Source organism: Gopherus flavomarginatus, chromosome 8 (genome assembly GCF_025201925.1).
Source record: "Gopherus flavomarginatus isolate rGopFla2 chromosome 8, rGopFla2.mat.asm, whole genome shotgun sequence".
NCBI classification, from domain to species: Eukaryota; Metazoa; Chordata; order Testudines; family Testudinidae; genus Gopherus; species Gopherus flavomarginatus.
The window spans coordinates 46,840,345-46,864,631 of NC_066624.1; the positions used below are offsets into that span (position 1 = coordinate 46,840,345).

The 24,287-nt window shown below is 42.7% G+C and overlaps 1 protein-coding gene and 1 pseudogene across 3 annotated transcripts; both read left to right on the forward strand.

Moving 5' to 3' along the window:
* The window catches only part of LOC127056901 (zinc finger protein 3-like), an 89,919-nt pseudogene that overhangs the window by 62,782 nt on the left and 2,850 nt on the right, over window positions 1-24,287 (forward strand).
* On the forward strand, window positions 341-14,101 carry LOC127056420 (uncharacterized). Of its 3 annotated transcripts, XM_050964235.1 has the most exons (5): window positions 341-413; window positions 505-559; window positions 641-694; window positions 1,011-1,109; window positions 13,627-14,101. In XM_050964235.1, the coding sequence occupies exons 1-5, from the start codon at window positions 396-398 to the stop codon at window positions 13,647-13,649; spliced, it is 249 nt and encodes an 82-aa protein (XP_050820192.1). In that variant the 5' UTR covers window positions 341-395; the 3' UTR covers window positions 13,650-14,101. The 3 variants fall into 3 exon arrangements, with proteins under 3 accessions (XP_050820192.1, XP_050820190.1, XP_050820191.1); XM_050964233.1 differs by lacking the exon at window positions 13,627-14,101 and having other exon boundaries at window positions 1,011-2,693; XM_050964234.1 differs by lacking the exons at window positions 641-694; window positions 13,627-14,101 and having other exon boundaries at window positions 1,011-2,693.

Genomic DNA, 24,287 nt, shown 5'->3' on the forward strand with positions numbered 1-24,287 from the left:
GTTTATTTTTAAATTAGCAGTTTTGTTTTAAAAACCAAGGCCATATAACAAATTTAAAAAATACAGGTTGCAGTTTTTAAAAACTTTTTGGTTACAAAGCTGTAAATAGGTATATTACCATTTACAAAGGCTTTTTATTAACTGTTTAAACACATTTACTATAAAAAACAACATTGTTAGCCATTAAAGCTAAAGTATTTGGCGCCCCCCAAAACTGCACCCGCCTTTTTTCCTAGAAAAGTGCCCTTTACACACCCTGTTTTTTTTAAAGAATTTTGGGTGTGGGGGGCAAAACCTTTTTTTTTTAAAAAAGCAGGTTTAAACCTATAAATAGGGGAACAAAAAACTAAACAAGGCTGTTAAAGAAATATTGCTAATACAAGACTTCTACCGTTATGGGAAGCAACAACATGGTAAGAAACCTTACTATAATTTGTATGGGCCGCCAAGATATTATAACAGCGTTATGCTTAGTTAAAAGCCAACATTTTTTCTTTTGAATAGGACGAGAACTTTTTTCTTGACATTCCAGATGCCGCGCTAGAAGCTTTAAATTTTGGTAAGCCAATTAATATGCTACACAAGTATAATTTATTTTTAAGAAAAAAAGGTTTTAAAAAATTTTATTTTTTTAATTTAGAACAAGATGGAAGTCAAAACCACCCAATAGGTTTTCCTGAAATTACAGAGGAAGGTGTGAACTGTTTTTTAAATATGTGGTTTTTTAAAAATTGACGTTGGAAATAGTGTGCATTTTAGGGGTTTGTTTGTTATTGTTAGGAAAAAAAACTTTTAAAGGTTTTACTGTACAAAAGCTGCCGTTGTACAGCCCCAAAGGGGGGGGGGTAAACTAAAAGAGCGCTTTATTTTGTACATTATACTTAAACGCGGTTTTTAGCCCCCTTATTGCAAAAACGTTTTTAAAATATATATATTTGGGGGACATGTTTGTTGTTAGTAAAAAAACAAACAAACCCCGTGCTAAAAAACATTTTTATGTGTATCGGCAGACTTATCAAGCGTTATTCCTCAAGAAGAAATGTTGAAGGGAAGAGCGCTTAAAGGGGCCAAGAAATTTCCCTCTGAGGCAGCTGCAGTTGGAAGCAAGGGTATTAAGCACACCGATTTTGAACAGCCCTGCACGTCCAAATCCCTCATTGCCCAAAACCCGCAACCTTTAAAGAGGGGCAAAAAATTTCCCTCTGAGGCAGCTGCAGTCGGAAGCAAGGGTATTAAGCACACCGATTTTGAACAGCCCTGTACGTCTAAATCCCTTATTGAACAAAACCAGCCGGCATTAAAAAAGGCCAAAAAGTCTACCTCTAAAACAGCATCCGTTTTCAGGGCGGGGGGAAAGGGGCTCAGACCCCCCGCTTTTGAACCGCCCAAAGCTACCTCTACAACTTTCAAAAACCATGGTAAGCGAGGCAGAGGCGGTAAAGCCCCTCGTTTTCAACAGACCTATGCCTCCCCGACCCAATCAGCTTTAAAAATAAACAACTCTGTAGAAGGAACCGTGTCTAGGGGTGGGTTCGAGCAGGGTGAAGAAGTTAACCCCCAAGCTTTCGGAACCCGCAAAACCCCTGCTACAAATAACAATCTTCCTGTGGGGCTGGCCGCATCAGTTGCTGCTTGTAACGAGCTGTTTAGTGTTTGTTCATCTTTAAAGCGTTTAATAGATAAAAAGTTTTCAAAGCTAATTCTTGAGGTATTTCAAAAACAAAATTTTCCAGAAGAAAGGGTTGTTTTAGACCAAAAAATAGCAGACACCCGGGCACTAATTGAAAAGGTCGAAAGCGCGTTAAAGGGGGAAGGAAGAGGGTGACTACACATGAAACCTAAAAATGTAAAAAGGGGTTGGAAAAAAAAATGGAAAAAATCTAAAATGTTAAGAAGGCTTTTGGCAAAAAGAATAAAAAAAGCCAAAGCTATTTTAAAAAAACAACCCCCCAACCAAGAAAGGGAAATAGACCCTCCCACCCCTTCTTCTTCTTCTGAAGGTCCAGATTCCCCCGCTCCTGATACACCACCACAGGTGTATTTGGAGCGTGTAAGACACTGGATAAGACCCCGAAGAGAGTTTAACGCATATGAATATTTTCAGGAATTTCGTTTTGCTAATTTGGACAGAGTAACGGGGTTCACAGAAGCCATGGCGGCCATCGACATTGCTATTCAAAATTTGCTAGATGATATTAATAATCAGGTGGGTCCTGAAGATTTTGTACAGCTACGCTTAGATGCCCCGGGGCTAAATCACCCGCTCTTTTCTTTACGGAGGCCTTGGGAAAATTTAAACGCCATAGATTTTTTAAATAACATCGTTAATGTGTTGCAAAGTAATGCAGAGATTGTGGGGTCCGGAACTTTACGCCTGGTTGTTACAATTATTAGAAACAGGCTTGGTGGAGTTGGGTCTGTAAGACCCCTAAAAACTATTACGTACAGTAAAATTATTGAAAAAAAAAGAAAACATTTAATTGATTTAAATAATCAGGGTAACAACTTATGTTTTGCCGGTAGCGTGCTGGGTCTTTTATCAGATAAAAAACTTACAGATGCCCAATTGTTAGAGGGGGCCAAACACCTTCATCAGGAGTTGGGGTTTTCGGACCAAAAAATGATTAGCTTGACAGACGTGAGCTCTTTCGAAGAGCGCTTGGGGGTAGCTATTACCGTTTTGTATTATGAAAATGGAAATGGTGTTTTTTTACAACTGGGGGTGTACAGCGTTTCCAAACTGTTTTTGTTTTGTTACATAACAAACATTTTTACGGTATTTTAAATATTAAAGCCTTTATAGGCGCCCCGTATTTGTGCAACTACTGTTACGCTCCCTATAGCCACAAACACCAGCACGCCTGTAAAAACCACTGCCGTACGTGTAATAGCGCCGAGTGCCTCGAAGTGGCCGGTGAAAAAAAAAGATGCCCCAGCTGTAAGCTGTTTTGCAGGTCTGACGACTGTTTAGAAAGGCACAGCGCTTTGGCTACCAGCGGTAAAGTTGATTGTAAAAACAGAATTTTTTGCGATAAATGCGGCTTCTACACGGTTAAAAATCACCAGTGTAGAAGCAAAAAGTGTCCCCAGTGCCATCAAAAAACAGACAACATAGAGGGTCACGAGTGTTATATGCGTAATATTTGGTCTCCAGAAGAGGGAAAGGATTATGTGTTTTATGATTTTGAATGTATGCAGGAAACGGGGGTACACGTGCCAAATTATATTTATGCTTTGCATTTAAATAAAAAAACTAGCTGGGAATTTAAGGGGGAAGAATGCATTAGCGAGTTTGTTTTAACCTTTATAGACAAGCGCTTTAAGGGATACACTTTTATTGCTCATAACGCTAAAGGTTACGATAGTTATTTTATTCTAAGGCAGTTAATTAAAGAAAAAATGGCTGTTAGCACCGTAACGCAAGGGGGAAAACTTATTTGCGTGACGGTGGTAAACTTAGCCATTAAATTTATAGATTTTTTAAATTTTCTCCCCATGAAAATTAGCAAGTTACCCAAAGCTATGGGGTTTGAGGAAGCGAAGGGGTACTTTCCACACTTTTTTAACACCGTTAAAAATCAAAACTATGTGGGACCTATGCCCGAAATAGAGTACTTTGGAGTAGACTACATGATGCCTGAAGAAAAAAAAGAATTTTTAAACTGGTACCAGCACAATCGCCAAAACAGCTTTGATCTTCAAAAAGAACTACGCTATTATTGTCAAAAAGATGTTGAAATTTTGCGAGAGGCTTGCGACCGGTTCAGAAACGAAGTTATAAAAATGACCGAAAAGCAAATTGTTAAAAACCCCGGAAAGGATAATGAGGAAGTGGTTACTAAGTGTATAGATCCCTTTCAGCACCTCACATTGGCCTCGATTTGCATGGCCATGTACCGGTTTAATTTTTTAAAGCCGCAAACCATAGCGCTTTTGCCGTTAGACAATTACCACAAACAGCAGAAGAGATATTCCACGCCGGCCATTCAGTGGTTGATGTACGTAGCCCACACTGAAAATATTTACATTCAACACGCTTTGCAGGGTGGCGAGTTTAAAACTGGGTCCTATTTTTTGGACGGTTACGCCATTATAGCTGGTAAACCCACGGCCTTTGAATTTAACGGGTGTTTTTTTCACGGGTGCCCCATTTGCTATTGCGAAAATGATTACAACCCGTTGCTTAAGGCAACCTACGGACAGCTGTACAACCGAACCATTATTAAGGCTGAATTTTTAAAAAGCCAGGGGTTTGAGGTAAGGACCGTGTGGGAACACGAGTGGCAGGCCATGCTAGCAAACGATAACCGGGTGGAAAATTTTTTACGAGAAAAAAAGCTGCCACAGCCTCTGGTTCCTAGAGACGCCCTTTACGGTGGTAGAACAAACGCCATTTGCCTTTATTACAAACCGCAGCCCGGGGAGCAGGTTCATTACTACGATTTTACCAGCCTCTACCCATTTGTTAACAAAACTAAACAGTACCCGGTGGGACATCCCGTTATTGTGTATGAGGGTTTTGGGGATATCGGCCAGTACTTTGGCATAGCCAAGGTTAAAGTGTACCCTCCAAGAGGTTTGTATTTTCCCGTGTTACCATACAGGGTTGATGGTAAACTAATGTTTCCCCTGTGCGCCCTTTGTGCAGAAACAAAACAAAAGGATCCCTGCGGGCACAGTCAGGAGGAGAGGGCTTTAACAGGGACTTGGTGCACAATAGAGTTGGTGGAGGCTTTAAACAAAGGGTACAAAATCGCTGAAATTTATGAAGTCTGGCATTTTAACCGCTCTTCAGATGCCCTGTTTTCAGACTATATTAAAACACACCTAAGACAAAAACAAGAGGCCTCGGGGTTTCCTCACTGGTGTACGGACAAGCTTAAAAAAGAACAGTACGTTAAAGAGTACCGTGAAAAAGAAGGTGTGTGTCTGCGTCTAAACAAAATTAATGTAAACCCCGCCAAAAGACAAATTTCAAAGCTGTTTTTAAATTCCTTGTGGGGAAAATTTGGTCAGCGAACAAATTTGACTAACACTAGTATAGTAACGGACCCGGACGAGCTCTTTAAGTACGTTTTTGTACCTTATTACGATGTGTCATCGTGCGAGTTTATCGATGATGATACAGCCGTAGTGTCTTGGAAGTACGCAAAAGAACACTGCACCCATTCCAGCAACACTAACGTGTTTATAGCGTGCTTTACCACCGCTTATGCTCGGTTAGAGCTCTACCGCTTGTTAGATCGTTTACAGCACCGGTGTCTTTATCATGATACGGATTCTGTAATTTTTGTAAGTAAAGAAGGGGAGTGGAATCCCCCCCTAGGGGATTATTTAGGAGATTTAACTAGCGAAATACCCCCAGATGAACACATTGTGGAGTTTGTGTCCGCGGGACCTAAAACATACGGGTACAAACTGTCCAGCGGTAAAACCTGTATGAAATTAAAAGGAATCACACTTAACTCAGGAAACAGTGAAAAAATTAATTTTGAAAGCTTAAAAGAACTCGTCTGGGATTACCCCGCGGGAGAGGACCCAAAAGAAATCGTAATACAGCAGCCAGGAATCGTAAGGGTAAAAAAACACTGGTTAATAGAAACAAGAACTCTAAAAAAAACCCAAAAAGTCATTTACGACAAAAGAGCCCTCGAGGAGGCTTTTAAAACTTTGCCGTACGGGTATTAATTATTATGAAAAACCACGTTCAGTTTGTTCATCCCTTTTCCTGTTTGCTTTGTGGGCCCTCAAATTCTGGAAAATCATATTTTATAAAACAGTTGTTAGAAAATGGTCATAAACTGTTATCATGTATGCCTGAAAATATTGTGTGGTGTTATAGCTGTTGGCAACCGCTGTATACAGAGTTGCTGCAAAAATTTTCATGTATTACATTTTTGGAAGGTTTACCTAATACTTTTAATGATGAACATTTATTTCCTAGTAATAAAGTGAATATGGTTATTATAGATGATCTAATGGAGTCTGCTTCTGACAGTGGTGAAATTGAAAAAACCTTTACAAAATACGTACACCACAAAAACTTAAGTATTATGTACATTGTGCAAAATATGTTTTGTCAGGGAAAAAAAAGCCGTACAATTAATTTAAATACTAAATATATGGTTCTTTTTAAAAACCCCCGCGATAAACTACAAGTCACCACTTTGGCCCGGCAAATGTACCCTGGTAAAACACAATTTTTTTTGGAGGCTTTTGAGGACGCTACCAAAAACCCCTACGGGTATCTGCTGGTGGATTTAAATGCTTCAACGCCCGAAAACCTCAGGTTAAGAACAGGTCTTTTCCCCCCAGACTGGCCCTGTGCATACACCTTTAAAAAAACCCATAAAAAATAGTTATTTTTTATTAATCCTCCATTTTAAAAAAAATCACCTCCCGAACAAACATGTCTTACCGTGTGCAAAAAAAACCTGGCTCTTTTAAAATTTCTTATCAAAGCCAAGCCGCCACAAAGAAAGGCTATTCTCTGTACGGCGTCTGACGACCTAGTAGCGGCCATCTCAGAAATAGCGCTTAACACTTTAAAAGGAAACATTCCTTTAAAACCTCGACAAATAAGCATCCTTAAAAAAAACCGAAAAATTATTAAAAAGCTAAGCGATAAAAAGCTATCCCTAAAAAGAAAAAAGGTTATTGTAAAACAAACTGGTGGCTTTATTGGCCCTTTGCTAAGCTTTGCACTCCCCCTGCTGTCAAGCCTTTTAATTAACAGATAATGGAATACGCCGAAAAAATGTACCTTGTTCCTAGCCACCAGTTAGAACAAATAAAGCGGGCTTCTAGCAGTGAAGAAAATATCAGAACCACAACCACTCGCCAGTTGGATTCAGAAATGAAAGACATTCTTCAAAGAACCGGTTTATCCGACTACGAAAAGGCTAAACTCTACGAGGCGGTCCTGCAAAAATACCTGGTATTGGCCAAGCGTGGTGAAATGGAAAAGACTAAAATAAACCTTTTTTTTTCCCCTGAGCAAGAGCAAGAGCAAGAGCAAGAGGAGTTTCAACCTCCTAACGTTCAGGGGGATGTATCGGACTTTGTTATTCAGGAGGTGTTGGAGGGGGTAAATCCTCGCTATAAAAAAAAAGCTGAAATATTGTTAAATAAGCTTAAACAACGTAAAGATGTGTCTTCTTGGGCTGATAATGGCCGTTTTGTGTACCGGGGGAAGGCGATTGAGGGGTCTCACATGCTTGATTTAGTCAGGGGGGTAACCGGCTCTTATTCTTTCGCTAACAAGAGGGCTCCTAAAGGGTGGCATGTTTTTATGAAAGCCTTGGCAGAGCTAAACGTGCCTACGACTGTCGTAGGGCATGTTACCAATAAACAATTTTTAGAGCGTCTAAAAATAGGGCTAAAGCCGGTCAAGGCCACAAGTAACACCGCCTCTTTTAAAAGCGTCCCTGTTAAAAAACGAAAAATTGACTGGTTAACAATGTAAAATAAAAAACGTAAACAAAATTAAAAATTGTGTTTTATTGATGCAGCTCTTTAAACACACGACAAGATAAACACGTTTGAACATGTTGAAACATGCTTAAAACAGGTCTGGGCATGCCGGGTCTTTTTCCTTTTACAAATCGCACCACCAAGCGGTCATTTTCTGCTAAATCATCGGAGTACAATTTTAAAATACAATCAAAAGATAAACCCTTATTACGTTGTTTTAAAAAAAAATACAATGATAACCGCAGGTTACAGCTAGGGGGTCCTGTAGTTGTCTCTGATGAAACACAACCTTATCACAGTTACGGTTTAAAAAAGTCATAATAGACTTAGGGAAAAAGTTACTGTCTGGGGAAAAACCGTAGGAGTCAAAAAACTCGCCGGGCCCCCGTTTTGGTAAATAAAGGGCCAGCCAATGTTCCCTGGGTAACTTATGGGGGTGGGTGTTAACAATAAGCCCCAAAGGTCTTCCGGACACAAAACTTTTCGGAAGCAAATCGCTAGAAAAAACATCTAAAAAAGAAGGGTCCTTTGATAAAATATCTCGTAGCTGCACGGTGTTCATGATTACATATAGTCAAACAGAACGTTTCTTCTATGATTTACTTCGAGCACGTTATCAAAAACCCCATACACTATCATGTTAACCGTAGAGGGCAAAGCCGTTGCAAACCGAATTTCCGCTCTCAGGTTTCCAGTTTTAATTAAAGAATAATGGTCGGCGCACTCCTGATCCGGGGTCAAATCAAAGGCGTACAGCGTATAGCCCTGGGCAAATTCATCGCGGTTAATTAAGAGCGATCGATCTTTTACATATTTTCCAGTAGCCTGCACGAGCTGCATGTACTCCCTCACGCAGTTTCCATTTTCAAAATCGGGTTGTAGGGGTTTTGCTGGCACCTGTTCACCATCCACATACAAGGCCACAAAATTAATGTTATAATGTTTAAAGTTAAAAGGGTTTTTAACGTAGCTGCCGCTGAAGGCATCGTTATCTATAAAACCGATTACTAGCTGCTTGGGTAGCTGCCCCAAAAAAAGGTTTTCCTGGTTACTGACACGACTGCCGGCCGGTATGCTAAACACCTTTATGCTTACCCGGTCTACGGGGTACTTAGCGTTGGCGGTCATTAAAGCTTCAGCGTGCCCCAAACGAACCCCCGGGGTTACTTTTACACGTTTTACAAACAGGGACGCCGAAATAATGTTTACTTTATAATTCTCGTTGGCAGTGCCGCTCATGAGGCAAAAAACATCTTTGCTACGTGTTAGTTTGATTTTTAAATCCACGCCGTTTAGCAGTAGTTTTTCTTGAAAAAACAAATCGCTGTGTAAAGGTCCCAACAAATCCAGTTTCCTGCTGCCGGCCGTTAGTTCGGCCCTGCGTATAAACCCCTCATTGGCCTGGCCGACCAAAAGGGTGCTTTCGTGGCCCCCTGCCGTGTCTTTATAAAATCCGCCTGTCGAAAACTGAGTAGCGAGGGTGTCGTGGCTGTAGTTTAAAATTAGCTCTATTAAGGCTCTGTAAGGGTAACAATTGTTGCTCTGGCTAATAAGACGATCGCCTAAAGTAACATCCAGCTGGTTAAAAAGCGTGGCGATGGGGTAGTTTGTTAGGGCCACCCGGGCATCATCATCAATGTCTGATCCGTCTTCTTTTGTCACCTTGCAGCACACGTACAGCAGCGTGTTGTTAAGGTCTAAGTAATGATCCCCATGTCCCGAAATAAAAAATTCAAGAGGGGCGTTTACCGTTAAAGCGGCCAAAGGAGGCACCTCTACATAAAAGCTATTTTCAATACTGGTTTGTGTGGGGGCTATTTGAAATAAATCCAGCTCCGATTTGGTGCATTCGTCAGAGCCACAATGAATAAAAGCCATTTTAAAATATATCCCTTTTATCGCTGGTAGCGCGACGCTTCCTCTTCTTAGGACGCCTTTTTGGTATATGGCTAAGCCCTCTTCTCACAGCTTTTTTTTTTTTTAAGGGTCTAGGTGTACCTTTAAAGGGCTGGCGCAACGCTGCTCTTTTTCTTCTCATTACCACTAAACCGGAACCTTCCTGTGCTCCTATTTTGTTTATAACTGCGCTAGATACGTGGTTTACGACGTCTCTGGTTATATTTTTCGCGGCTGTTTTCATGTGGGGTTTAATAATGTCAAAACCTCTTTTTAAAAGTGGCACGGCTTTTCTAAAAAGGCTGCGAAATATTCCTCCTAAACCTGCCCCGTACATAACGGGTAATCCTTGATATCCTGGTAAGCCATAGCCAGCCTGGGCCTTGTAGTAGTTTCTATACAAAAAGGGGTCCCCGTAGTTTTTCATAGTTACCATTCTTCAGCTTTTTTGGGACGCAAATGTAGTTTAACAATTACCTTTCCAAAACTAAATGAAACGTGTTTATTTTGATCCGTTTTTATTTCAATAGTAATGGTTCCGATGTGCTGCTTACTTACGGGGACGTAATGCGGTTTGTCATACGTTATTGTAACAAATTCGTTGTTGCTACCGCGGATGGGAACGCAGCGCAACAGCGGCACATAGTAGTCCCCCACTAACTGATGTTCCACTATGTCGGTGTACACGTATAAAGAGTTAAAACCCCCCGTAATGTCTGCGGGGTACGGTGCAATCCTACACGGATGATTTGAAAGCATTCCCAGTATTGTTGCCAATTTACCACCTGTGGAAAAAAAAGTACTTTCCATCGTTTGGTTTTAGCTGAACCCTTCTAGTCACAGGGTTGTAAATAACGTAGGCATTTGGTTTTTCGGCATCTTTGTCTATATTCTTGTTGATGACTTCTATTAAATGGTGAATGCTCGAATAATAGCCGGCATCCATGTAGTAGGTTCGAATTTTTTTTTCCGATGCTAACGTAAATGCTGTATCGAAAAGAAGCGTGTTCCAAGAGTGACAATAATGAATTTCCAATAAAGCGACATCCCACCGCCCTATTAAATTTAAAGGCTTGGCTAGTTGTATTGTAAAATTGGAACTAGTATTTTGAGGAAAAGCCCCCGCTGAGGCGTTGCTTGGTAATGTCATATAAAAACTTTGTTCAGTCATTTTTTTATTAAAGGTCCTGCACTTGAGACGCTTTAACCCAACTATTAAATTTTTTAGGCCAACCTTTCCATTTTACAAAGAAATATTTGTTTCTTCCCCGACCTTTTTTTTTAAAAATTTTTTCTACCTTGTAAACTCGGTCCTGGTTAGGGTTTACTTTTTGTAATTCTTCAGGATAAAAAGACCCCACAACTTCCTCCCCTTCATAATCTTGTAATGCATACACCGGTCTTTGGCCTCTTAATAAAACCCCTGACACGATAAATATTTCATCGGTAAAGGTTTGCTGATAGCCCTTTTCAAAAGTGCCCTTCGTTTTAGATACTCTTACGTGATCCCCTTTTTTAAAAACCACACGTTGCCTCTTTATTTTAAAACTACCCCCGTAGACGGTTTTCCACACGCTTAGCGCATTAGCTTCTGTCACGTCAATTGGGCGCCCTCTAATAGTTCTGTGATAACTTCTGTTGTAACCGTCTATGAAGGCCTGCAGCACATCAATGTAGCGAAAGGTGTTACGGGCGGTAAAATACCTCCACATTTTTTATTTTAAAGTTCTGTTAAACCTCTCCACAATTCCCGCTTTAACTTCGTTATTGGTAACAAAATGGTGTACTCCATATTGCTTAAACAAATTTTTTAAAGCTTTGTTTAAAAACTCTTTTCCTCGGTCTGTTTGTAATTTTTGAGGCACGCGCCCCTTTGAAAAAATAGCTTTAAACGCCTCTGCCACCTCTTTTCCTGTTTTATTTTTTAGGGTTACCGCCCAGGCGTATTTAGACAAAATATCTATCACTGTTAAAATATATTTACGGTTGTCATTGTCTTTAGAATAGGCGGCCATATCAACCAAATCTGCCTGCCATTGTGTATCCACATTAGACACCACTGTTTTATTTCTTTTAAATTTAAGCCTTGCAGGTTTATGTAAAGCGTAAGCATCTTGATCCGTAAGCCAAGCGGAAACCTGCTTTTTGCTTAAGCTTTTACGGTGTCTTTTAGCGGCCTGAAATAAGGGTGTTATGCCCCCAAAACTACCAACTTTTTCGGGTGAGTAATAAATTTTCTTTAGCAGCTTTGCCATGCTTACCCCGTCTTGCTTTAAAACACTGTATACACAAAAGTTTGTTTCTGCTTTTGTTTTTATTTAACACAACAACGTTTATACACATTTAACTTTTAAAGCGGCAGTAAAGTAATACGATACAATTACATACATTTTTAACGGTTAAGCAAAATAATATAAAAACTGTGATACAGTTTCTTTTAACAATGCATTTTTAATTAATATATATTTTTTAAGCCTCTAGGGTCACAACCTTGCATGTAAAAAGTTTTATAATCCATTTGGCGAACCCTGCTACACACCGCTCGGCCAATATAGGGGGCCACCTCTTTTGACAGATCTACCAGCAAGGCCACCGGGTCAGATGATTTTCCAACCTCCCTAATCATTTTAACAACTTTGGTTATAGTTTCAGTGGTTATGTTAAGCTTTTTTAGTTTGTAGCCTTCAGCTATAATTACATTTACCAGCTGGGCCGCGTTCAGTTTAGAAGAAATACGTCTAAGCTGGTAAAATACTTCTGAGCGATCCCAAAAAATACAAGGGTGACTAAAAGGGTTGGACTTATTTACAGCGCAGGCTGCACAGTTTTCCAAAAGTTGTTTTTTTCAAACAGTGGTAAAAGGCTTTTACTACAACAGCTCTAACAATATCAACCATAACTGGATCCTCTTTTTCTTCACCGCTTTTCTGGTCACTCTCTTCACTTTTTACAGACTTTTTTTTAACATCTTGCTTCACACAAAAACAACAGGTACATATTACGGCTGTTCTACTTAGAGACCGCCTCTTTTCATCCTCTGAAGATGTCTGTTAAAAACATTGTAAAAACATATTTTAAGTTTTTTGATGCAAAAATTTTAAAATAAAAAAGCCTAGAGTTTATTTGTGCTACCTCGGTCGTACCCTCGTCTGATTCTGAATTATCATCATCCTCGACTGTCGCACCGTTGAACCCCATATCATCTTCCTGTTATTAAACACAAAACATATAGTTTTATTTTACCACTCTTATATATGTTTATATTTATATATTTTTTAAATTATTTAAGTAATTTTTACCTTGTAGTGTTCTTTGGGTTTTACTATTGACACCTCGTTTGTGTCCTTTGTTTCTGAATCACCTTCGTCAATCATAGTTTCAGCAGCCTATTATTAAACCAACCGTATATTAACGCTTAATTAGTGTCATGCACATATATATATATATATATATATATATATATATATATATATATATATATATATATATATATTTCAAATAAGTTAAGCTGTCTTTACCTCCTCGGGTGTTTCTGTCTCTGCAACTGTTGGCAGTTTGTTACACACCAAAGCAGTAATCTTGTACGGCCCAGGCTTGGTTATCTGTTAAAAATCAAAAGTCATTTTCTAAAAGTGTAAATACAATAATTTTTTATTTTTTTTTTTACAACTAATAAAGCTTATACCGTAACAATATCGCCATCTTTCCACAACTCGGGGTCTATAGGTTGGTTTTCAACATCGCTATCCTGCGGCTGTTCCTCGGTTGCCATGTCCTCATATATAGGCTCTTCTTCCATTCTCCCCTATAAAAAGAAAAAGATTTAACCCTTTATTTTTATAAAACATTTTGTAATTTGTTACAAAAAAAAAGATTTACTTCTGCCTTTAATTCTGTTTTTTCCAAATCTGACAACAAATTTTTTCGCACTTGATTTTTTACAAACGGCTGTGGCTCCTCTTTTTTCAGTTCTCTTTCAGAATAAAACACAGGGCTCGACAACAAGCCTTTCTCGTTGGCAAAACAACTGTAAAGGAGCCTTCTTTTCTGAACACGGTCTGGCGCACCCAGGGGCAATTCCGGCTTCTTGGCTTCTGTAGGTGTTTTGTACAGGGACATGCCTTTGTGTTTAGTTAGTTTCTCTGTGTTGAAAAACCCGCTCGCAAAACCACGTGTTTTTATACACAAAAACACATGCTGATTGGTAGACAATAACCGGTTTTTAAAAGGCTCTTGCTTAAACTCTTGAAACACTAGGATTGGTTGGTTCAGGAAAATGAATTCTATGACGCTGTTGTAAAACCACCTCTGATTGGGCCGATCCAAAAGCGGTGATAACAAGCTGGAGAGTGTCAGAAGCAGGAAATCTCCCTCATTCTACAGAAAGACGGGCAAAGGTAACAATTCTTTCTCTTTCTCTTTAATCCTACCCTGTGCTCTCTATCGTTGCTCTTTCCAAAGCGGACTCTCTCCTCGCTTTTCTTGTCTTGTAACCCGCCCTGATTCTGAATGCTTTTTTACCCTGTGCTTACTAAACAGACTCTGCCTGCTTCTCTCTCTGTCTCATTCTGATTCCGCCGCGTGCTCTCTATCTTTGCTCTTTTTAATTAATCTACACTGATATTGAATGCTTTTTTACCCCGGGCTTACCAAACAGGCTTTCCCTTGGTCAATTTTCCTTTTAAAACTCGTTTTTTCTTAACCTGCATTGGCATTCACTAGTTTTAATGTGTTTTATTTACTAGGGTTTAAACCAGAAAAGCTGCCTCGTTTTACAAAAAGACTGCAAAGGTAAACATTTTTTAATTTTACCCTGAGCTTTATTGTATTTTTCTTAGCCACTTTTTTATAGAGTTTTTACCCTGTGCTTACAAAACAGGCTTTCTCTTTGTCAATTTTCCTTTTAAACCTCGTTTTTTCTTAACCTACATTGGTTTTGACTAGTTTTAATACGTTTGTTTCACTTTTATTACACTGCCTTAGTACATTTTCTTTTAAACCTAGTTTTTAATGTTTTTAAAAGCCTTTTTCTTAGGACCCCTTTATAGTTTTTGGCCATGTGCTTACTTAACAGGTTTTGCTTCAGTCAATTCCCCTTTTAAACCTAGCTGTATTGTTTTTAATATTACTTAATAATATTAAAAAGCTTTTTATAACCTATGTTGGCAGTCAAAAGTTTCAATCCCTTTTTTACCCAGGGCACCCCAAACAGGCTTTGCCTTGGTTAATTTTTTTAAACCTACTTTTTAAGTATTTCCTTATAGTTTTTGCTTATGTCCTTACAAAACAGGTTTTGCTTCACTTAATTATCCTTTTAAACTTAGTTTATAATGTTTTTTTCTTAACCTACATTGGTATTGAATACATTCAATGCTTTTTTATTCGGTGCTTAACAAACAGGTTTTGCCGTAGTAAATACCCTTTATAAACCTAGTCTTCAATATTATTTAACTTTTCTCTTAATCCACCCTGATATTAAATACACTTCCCCTAGTCAAACACACACACACATTTTTTCAAAATGGCCGACAGCGCCAACCAAAACGGGGGGTGGGAAGGCGGGACAAAAGCCCTAAAAGGGGCGTGGAAACCTGTCAAAATTGCATGGTGATGAATACTATCGAGCTTATTACTACTTACCCCAAACATTTGCCCCACTTCTCTCTAGTTGTGTTATTTCTAATTGAATATGATGGGTTGTTTCCCAATGTGCTAAGATGCAGCCGCCTCTGGGGTGGATCCATGGTGGCCATTATTTGCTAGTGACAGCCCGTGGACCTTTCTTGCCCTCCAGGCCTTCCATTCTGCTGTTAAAGAAGCACTCCCCAGGCTTCCTCTGCCTGTGTGCCTGGCCAGCAGGAGGTGGTGGTAACTTTCTAGCCACTTCTCACACTCTGTGAGGTAACACTTGCAGGGGCAGGGAAGGTGTCTGTGTAGGGACATTGCAGCTGAAGGGGCATTGTGGTATGAGGAGGCCTCTGGGCGGCTGGGCAGGGGGTACCCTAGTCAGGTTGGTGGGTTGTGGAGGTTTGCGGTTTTCAGGGGTGGTGGTTCTGATGTGCCCATCCCTGAGGCTATGGGTCCTGGAGGTGGATATCGCTGGGGACCTGGTGGCTGCAGAACAGTGGGGGTGGGTGTCTCTTGGGGAGGCGGGACAGAGGGTTAGAGGGAGCCTGGTCCTGTGCCAGGGGCTCTGTCTGTCCTTCCCCTGCTGGATCCTGGTTTTGTTGCCATGCCCAGTGCACAGAGCTGGGGGAGAGGATCCCTGGCACTAGGTGAGGGCATGCCAGTGAAGCAGAGTGATGGGTCACACTGTAAAGCATCAGGGGGTCACACTGGGCAGAGGAGGGGGTCCCAGGCAAATGTCAGGGTAGATCGTTCTGGAGGGTGGGGAAGTTCCTAGGCAGGCAGTGAGGGACTGAGTTCCCAGTGGGAGGGTCCCTTGAGGGGGTCCCTGGCTGCTGGGGGCTCTTGGTGGGGGGAACCCTTTGGGATTCCCAACCTGGCAATCACGATGTGGTGGGGGTTCTCTGGCCGGTGGGGCTTTGAGGGGTATCTGGAGTCCCTGGCCAGGGACTCTGGGGTCTGCGTCCCAGGAAATATCTGATGGGATCCTGACTGGGGCGTGTCTGGGGCCCCTGGCTTTTGGGTCTGGGCTCTGGGTACTAGGGGGTGTCTGGGGGCTGCTGCTAACCATGATCCTTCTCTCTGGTCAACTTGTGCCAGAGTCCTGACTCCAAGTCACCAGGTCACCAAGTTCATTCCCCAGTCACGTGCTCTGTCACTGGGATAACTTTCTGTCCACGTAGCAAACACTGTTAGTGTGAAATCACAGATTTTGCTTTTCTTCTCTTTTGAAAACTGCAGAAACTTTCGGTTCCATTTGGAAAATTTGTGCCCCCAGTCCTTGTCCTAGATCTGCGGGGGTGAGGGAGGTGGGAAGGGAGTCAGCACTGCCACACGATTGTCTCTTCCACGGCGTTCTGGACTCATTCTTTCTGTAATCTGGTGTCATTGAGACCATTGTTAATCCAGAGTCACTGTATGGAAAGACAAGGAGTGATTCCAGATGGACAGTGGGTCAAATGAGATCAGCCATTCTCCCTGTGAGGAGGGGCTCCCATTAGCTGCTCTCCCCAGAGAGCTAAAGGAGGGAAGCTGCTCAAACGCGCTGTCCCTCTCTGCTCAGGATATTGGGGTTCAGCTTCCTGGGTCAGAGACTGCAGCCTCCATTGTGATCTGGGAGATCAGGCTTGGCAGCTGCTGCTCCCCCAGTGGGGCTCTGTGCTGGGAAGTGACCTTAATTAAAGCTTCTTCTCTGCCCGGCCCAAGGGATGACTTTCTGCAGCTGGTCCTAGCCCCCTAGGGCAGCCCTGGGCCCTGTTACTACTAAATTCTGAGCCAGAGTCTCCAGGTAACTGAAAGACCTCAGGGAATGTCCTAGGGTCTGGCAAGAAAGTGACTGCACAAACAACCCCGCCTCATTTCTCCTCCCACTAGTGGTTGAGAGGAGGAAATCCAGCCATGGGAGAGCAAAGCCCCCAGGAATGGGACTGTCCCAGCCAGAGGGGCAGGGAGGGAGAACAGGGGAAGGAGAGACTGAAAGGGGTAGTGGGAGAAATGAATGTGGGGGAGAGATTTCCAGCTTTCTAGTCCACCCAGACACATGTATTACTGCATCCCTGGGCAGAACCACTTTCCAGTGAACAAAACAAGGATCAGACAGAGCAAAAGCCAGTTCCTGACTCCATATTCCCCCTGCTGGGGTGTGGCTGCAGTGAGGTCAGTGTCTGAGGGAATCCCCCACAGTGACTCCTTTGGTTCTGCTCTTTTCTAGCCTTGTGTTCAGAGAAGAGATGAGGGAAGGGAGAAGGGAGGTTAAAAATGTGTCTGTGGACTTAGCCTGGCAGGAGGGGCCAGGTCTAAATTGTAATAAACAGATTGAGCATTTCCCAGCATGACAGAATCTAGGGTGTCTGCCTGCAGGGAAAGGGCCTGGGGGAATTATGATGTGAAATTAACTAAAACCGGTTCTGAAACGCCCACAACTGCCCTTCTCCCCTAGAAAGGCTGCAGAATGACGTCCATGTTTTGCTCCAGCTCATCACAGCCTGGCGTGGGACAGGGAAGAGAAATTGCTGCAGTGGAGTCAGTCCAGGTAGAGATTATCGGGGGGTTGCTGGTGGGTTCCTACTGGAGGAAAGGGAGAGCAAATACACCAGAGGTGGGAAGGTTTGCAGAGTCTGGTTTGGAGGTTGGAGCGGGGCAGGAAATTCACAGCGTGGGGAAAGGAGGAGGCCATTGTGTGGAAAACCTGCTGGGAGTTATTTAATAAGTGGCCTAGATTCTAGGAACAGACCCAGGAGGTTTGGAGGTGGAAATGCCCTAATTTGTGAAGAAAGAAAATAGCCCACCTACATGGAGCTAGTCAAACTGACCAGACTCCTAGTGCTGGAGCCTGACCTCACTAACCAGCAGCTGCTGTGAGATATGAAGGGGGCACCCATGAGTCAGGCTTATTGGAGCTGCCTCTCCCTTCATATCCCGCTCCTCACAATGAGTAGGGTGTTGGGCGTTCTACCAGCGAGCTCTCCCTGGACCCTGCTGGGGGTTCCATCTCCTGTATCAGTCAGTGGCTAATAGTGGGGTGATGAATCTGCTGGGAGAGACAAGGGGCTCTCTCTTCATCCCCTCACCCTGGTATTTGCTGGATACTCTGAGCAAGGTCGAGGTGGGACTCTCCTGACTACGATCCACCCAGAGCTTCCATTTGATTCACTCCTCTCTGCCACAAATAGTGGGGCTGTGAGTGGGGCAGCAAGTCCTTAGTGTTGGACTCTTGCTCTTTCAGGGGCCGGTGACCTTTGAGGAGGTGGCTGTGTATTTCACCAGGGAAGAGTGGGCTTTGCTGGACCCCGTTCAGAGAGCCCTCTACTGGGATGTCATGCAGGAGAACTATGAGATGGTGGTCTTGCTGGGTAAGGGTTCCTGTCCCTTCTGTTCTTGGAAGGGGAAATGAAGAGTGAAGGTTCATGCCACCCGCACAATGCCATCTGTACCCTGTCCTGTTTCAGCATCACCCCAATAGGCCAGTGACACACATACTACCGGAGACCCTCCTCTGCTGCAGAACACTTTGGGAACAGAGCACAGGAGCCGTATTGCACAGTGTCAAATATCTCCTGTTTGCTGAAGTGAAACTGGGGGTTAGGTCTGGCATAACTGTCCCATACCCCTAATTATTTTTGTAGCCCATTTCTGAACCTTTTCCAATTCCAATATATCTATTTTTGAGATGGGGTGACAACATCTGCATGCAGTATTCAAGATGTGGGTGTATCATGGATTTATTTGCTGTTTTTACAAATATGATCTATGAGATATTGTCATATCTATCCCTTTCTTAATTATTTCCTACATTGTTCACTTTTTTTCACTGCTGCTGCACATTGAGTGGATGTTTTCAGAGAACTATCCACAGTGACTCCAAGATCCATCTCTTGAGTGGAAACAACTAATTTAGACCCCATCATTTTGTATGTATAGTTGGGATTGTGTTTTCCAATGGGCTGCACTATGTGCTATCCTGTCATCTAGCACTGCTGAGATCCTGGATTCAGTAATATCCCTGCTCTTCCTGTTCCCTTTCTCCACCGAACCCCGCCAGCCCATGCTTCCTGTTCCCAGCTTCCCCAGGATTCTCACACTGTCTCTGAACCTCTCTGTCAGCAAGAAGCAGTGCCAGGGACACTTGCTCTCTGTCTGGGTCTTCGATTTCTGGGACATGGATTTACTTTCTCTGTGTTGTAAGAGGCTCTGTCATAGTGAGTGTCTGTGACGTTACCCTGAGTACAATCTGGACTGTTAAATAGCTGTGTCCCCTCAGTTCTCCGACCTAGGGTGCCTTTTCCACTGTTTTCCCGCGAGAACAGCCCCTCTTGGCCACTTAACACACAGTCTCCAGCATGTAACTCACTCCCAGCTACACAGTATTGAGTGCTGCTAGACAGCCACTCATGAATTACACCTCTGGAGAAAACCAGCAAATTCTCAAGTGCCCAACTTTCCCCCAGAAATGTGCATCTTGCACTGTCCAGCACGCTACTGAATGACGCAAGCTCATATGAAGTCTGTCATTTCATTATTGGAAAATGACATGCACCAGCTTGTTATCCCAAACAGAGTTTCCAACACACTTCAATCCACACATACTGGTTAGATGAACAATAAACCAAGATTGTTAACTACCAAAAACTAAAACTAGGCCCAGTCCATGAAAGGGGCACTCCCAGGAGAGACTGTACAAAGGCTGGAACATGAAACACCTTTGTAAACCTGAGACAGCTGCCTTGGGGACAATGACAGGGAGAATCCCCCAAAGTGACTCCTTTGTTTCTGCTCTTCTCTGGCCTCCGATTGTTCCTTCCAACGTGGCGTACTTTGCACTTGTCTCTACTGAATTTCATCCTATTTACTTCAGATCATTTCTCCCGTTTGTCCAGATCATTTTGAATTTTAATCCAATCCTCCAAAGCACTTAAAACCCCTCCCATCTTGGTTGTCCACAAACTTGATACGTGTAAGAGAGAGACTGTTACTGGGAGGGTTTTCCCATGTGTCAGAGGGTTACACCCTGGTGGGAGGGGGCTAGGCCTGTACTGGAATAAGGTCACTCTGTGCTTCACAGTGTGTCAGAACCTAGAATATGCATTAGCAGGGGAAAAGCTGGGGGGAATCGGCTTGTGGAATGGACAAAAGCCTAGTCTGAATTCTCACACCTTGCCCTTTTCACCCCGGCAAGCCAGAGAATAACATCCATGTTTCGCTGCAGATCATCTCGTCCTCCCAGGGGCAAGGAAATGGCTGCAATGGAGCTGGCTCAGGTAAGAGATTATCAGGGAGGTGGTGGTGGGCTCTGCTTGGAGGTTGAGGAGCAGTAAATGCATAAGAGGGTGGGAATTGCTAGAGGTGGTGGGAAGCAGTAAATATCTCGGGTGGAGAAAGGGAGGGGACAGCATGTGACAAACCTGCTGAGACTTCTGTAGTGTAGTGTGTGATGGGTTGTCACCCCCAGGCGGCAGTTTGTGGAGCTTCTGGGAACTACTGTGTCCTCTAACCCTCACGCTGGGCTGGCCCTTCTCACACTGCTTTGCTGGAGATTTCACCAGCCTCTCCAGGGCCTGTTATAATCCAACACAACAGCAAATGGCGCCATGCTGCCAACTAAGCTACCTGAGTGCTCTACCTAAGCCACTCAAGGACAGATAGAAGACAAGAGCCAATTTCCCACTCCCCCACCTTGCACACTTGCTGTAGTATAAATCCAGAATTATACCATCTTATAGTGCACGGGGATCTCTATAATGCAAGCTCATTAATATAGTTCCCCTTCCCCTCGATATGGGACAGATGTGCACAACAAGCTGAGATTTTCCCCAGACACTTCACTCAAAATACGCTGGTTAAGATAAAGCATCAAACAAGTTGATTAACTGCAGAAAGATAGATTAAGTGATTACAAGTGATAACAAACAGATCAAAGCAGATTATTTAGCAAATAACCAAAACTCAGACTAAGCCTAACATACTAGATGGATAGAATTTGAATTAGCAATTTCTCACCCTGACTGATGGTACAAGCAGTCCCCCAAGTTTCCATACACAAGCTAGAAATCTCTTGATCCTGGGAGCAGCACTTCCCCCACATCCGTTTTTGTTTCTCAGGTGTTTCGAGGAGTTCTCTTGTGTGGGGAATGAGGCCAAGAGATGATGTCACACCCCACCTTATGTAGCTTTTCCATATGGTGGGAACCTTTTGTTCCAAACTCAGTTCCTAGTTCAGTTTGTGGAAAAATACAGGTACTAAAATGGAGTTTAGTGTCATGTGGTCTGGTCACAGGCCCTGCTGAGTCATAGTAGCCATGACTCCTAGGCTGGCTGAAACATTCACAGGAAGGCTAAGTTCTTCCACAGTCCATTGTCTTTGTTGAGCCATCAGCGCTGTCTGGCTTCTTCATTGTTGTACCTGAAAGGCTCGTTGTGGGTGTTACCCAGAGTAAACACATTTGAAATACAGATACAGAGTCAATATCCATAACTTCAGATACGAACATGATATGTGCACACAAATAGGATAATCATATTCAGCAAATCAGAACTTTTCCAGTGACACCACACATGATGCATCTTCTACAAAATAGATCATAATTATGTCCTAATCATATTATAATCATACCACTATGATGAATATGGGGGTGTAGTGTCAGATAGGTCCTAATTTCAAGGCACAGGAGTTGGGAATGGAACTTCCCTTCTTTGTGGAACAGGAAATAACCCTCCAGCGAGGGCTGGGACAACTTCCCCGACTCCCAGTGATGGAGCCTGAATCTCCTGGCATTTCATTAATTACCACCAACCCCAATCTTTGTGGCAACTGTAAACTTTATCAGTGATGATTTTGTACTCTCTTCTTAGTCATGGATAAGAATGTTAAATAGCACAGGGCAAGAACCAATTCCCTGCAGGAACCTGCTAGAAAGAAATCCACTCGACCATGGTTCCCCATTTACTATCAGAGTTTTTAATCTATTTAATGTATGCCATGTTTATTTTGTATCATTCTAGTTTTTTTAGTAAAAATATTGTGGTGATCAAGTCATGTCCCTTACAGAAGTTTAGGTATATTACATCAATACTATTTGTGGCAACTAAACTTTTGGTCTCATCCAATAAGGATATCTCGTTAGTTTGATAGGCTCTATTTTCTCTAAACCTTTGTTAATGGGTACTATAATTCTGACCTTCTAACTTCTATTCTTTAGTATTGACTTCCCCTTTCTTCCATATATTTTTTTTGGAGAGTGCTGGGATTCCTACCAGGGAGCCACTAACAGGGTCCAGAGACAGCCCCATCTCCTATATTTAGCTCTGGCTAGTAGCTATGTGATAAATGTGAAGACCCTGCTTCTATCTGTCAGCTGGGAGACACAAAGGTTCTCTCTTTGTACCCTCTGATGCCTCCTGGCTGCTGTAAGCAAGGTGGAATGGGACTCTTTTAACATGTGCCTTCCGGAGCTTCCATTTCCTTGGTGCTGCTGTTGCGTGACTAGTGGGGTTGTGAGTGGGTCAGCAGGTACTGAGTGTTGGACTCTTGCTGTTTCAGGGGCCGGTGACCTTCGATGAGGTGGCTGTGTATTTCTCCAGGGAAGAGGGGACTCTGCTGGACCCCACTCAGAGAGCCCTCTACAGGGATGTCATGCAGGAGAACTTTGAGACGATGGTCTTGCTGGGTCAGGATTCCTGTCCCTTCTGTTCTTGGAAGGGGAAATGAAGAGTGAAGGTTCATGCCACCCCCACAATGCCATCTGTACCCTGTCCTGTTTCAGCATCACCCCAATAGGCCAGTGACACACATACTACCGGAGACCCTCCTCTGCTGCAGAACACTTTGGGAACAGAGCACAGGAGCAGTATCATACAATGTCAAATATCTCCTCTTTACTCAAGTAAAACTGGGGGTTAGGTCCAGCATAATGAACAGAAGGTTCCTACCCCCAGCCTTCTCTCAAACCCTGAGCCTTCTCTACCCAAACCAGAATGTGCTTGGGGTGTAACAAGCAGGCGGCTGGAATCACAGCTGCCGGTCCAGGGTTACTTATCATACAGACACTCAGTGCGTCTTTGAACACTGGCTGGGAGTATCCAGACAGGGGAGCTCCAGCAGCAGAACTCTGAATCTCACCCAGGATTACAGATGACACAACTCCTCACTGATCTAGATTGTACCCTACCATGTGAAAACGACCTAGGTTGGTAGTGACATTTCTTGAGACATGGAGAGTCTAGCTCCCATATCACCAGGTGTAATAAAAATAACAGGAAAGGCCAAATATGGAAAACTGATTGTTCAGCTTGCTTTTGACCTGCATCATATTTTGCAATATATTCCAAATAAGGAAATTAATGTGCAACGTATGTGTCATTGTTTGTGGTTTTAAGTTGTAAAAGGTTTGTGTGATTTTTTGCTCGGGGACAGTATTCCAATAGCTGTCGCCCCCTGCGTCCTTGTAACCAAGAAAAGAGCCTCAGGCTGAGCTAATTCAAAATCAGTCCTGTGGTTGTTTTCCACAACAGCCTTAATAGGTCCCTGTGATGGAATGTAATGCTACGTCTAGACTACCCACAGTATCGGCTGGTTAAAATCAATTGCTCAGGGATAGATATATCGCGTCTCATCTAGACGGAATATATCGATCCCCGAGCACGCTTATATCGATTCCGGAACTCCACCAACCCCAACCGAGTTGCGGATTCGACAGGGGGAGCCGCGGACATCGATCCCGCGCGGTGAGGATGGGTGATTAATCCGATCTTAGATATTCTACTTCAGCTACTTTATTCACTTAGCTGACGTTGCATATCTAAGATCGATTTCCCCCCGTACTGTAGATCAGCCCTTAATGTCTTCACACCTTCCCCCTGCAGGAGAATGGCTATTGGACCAGCTGTTTGCCTTGCTGTCTCTGAGGAACTGGTCTGTGGGTGTTCCCCAGAACTGAAACTTTTTCAGTAATATCATACTGTAAAATCTCACAATTTTACATACAGTGTTACTACACATTTTAACAGGAGGATAATATTCAGTAGGTTATGCGTTTTCTAATGATACCTCACAAGCCATACTGGGTACAAAATTGCTCATAATTTTCTAGAAGAGTGAACACAGGGGTATAGACTGACACAGTGTCTCTGTGTGTGTTCCCATCAGCTATGTGGGTATTTCAATCCCTCATAAGCACAATGTTTGGCATCTTCAAGGACCTGGGGAACTGGTCCTGGGAATTCACTAGTTTAGCAAGTGTGAGACTGCATGAAATTGTGAGACCCTTTGGTATTAATAATAAAATAATATAATCTGA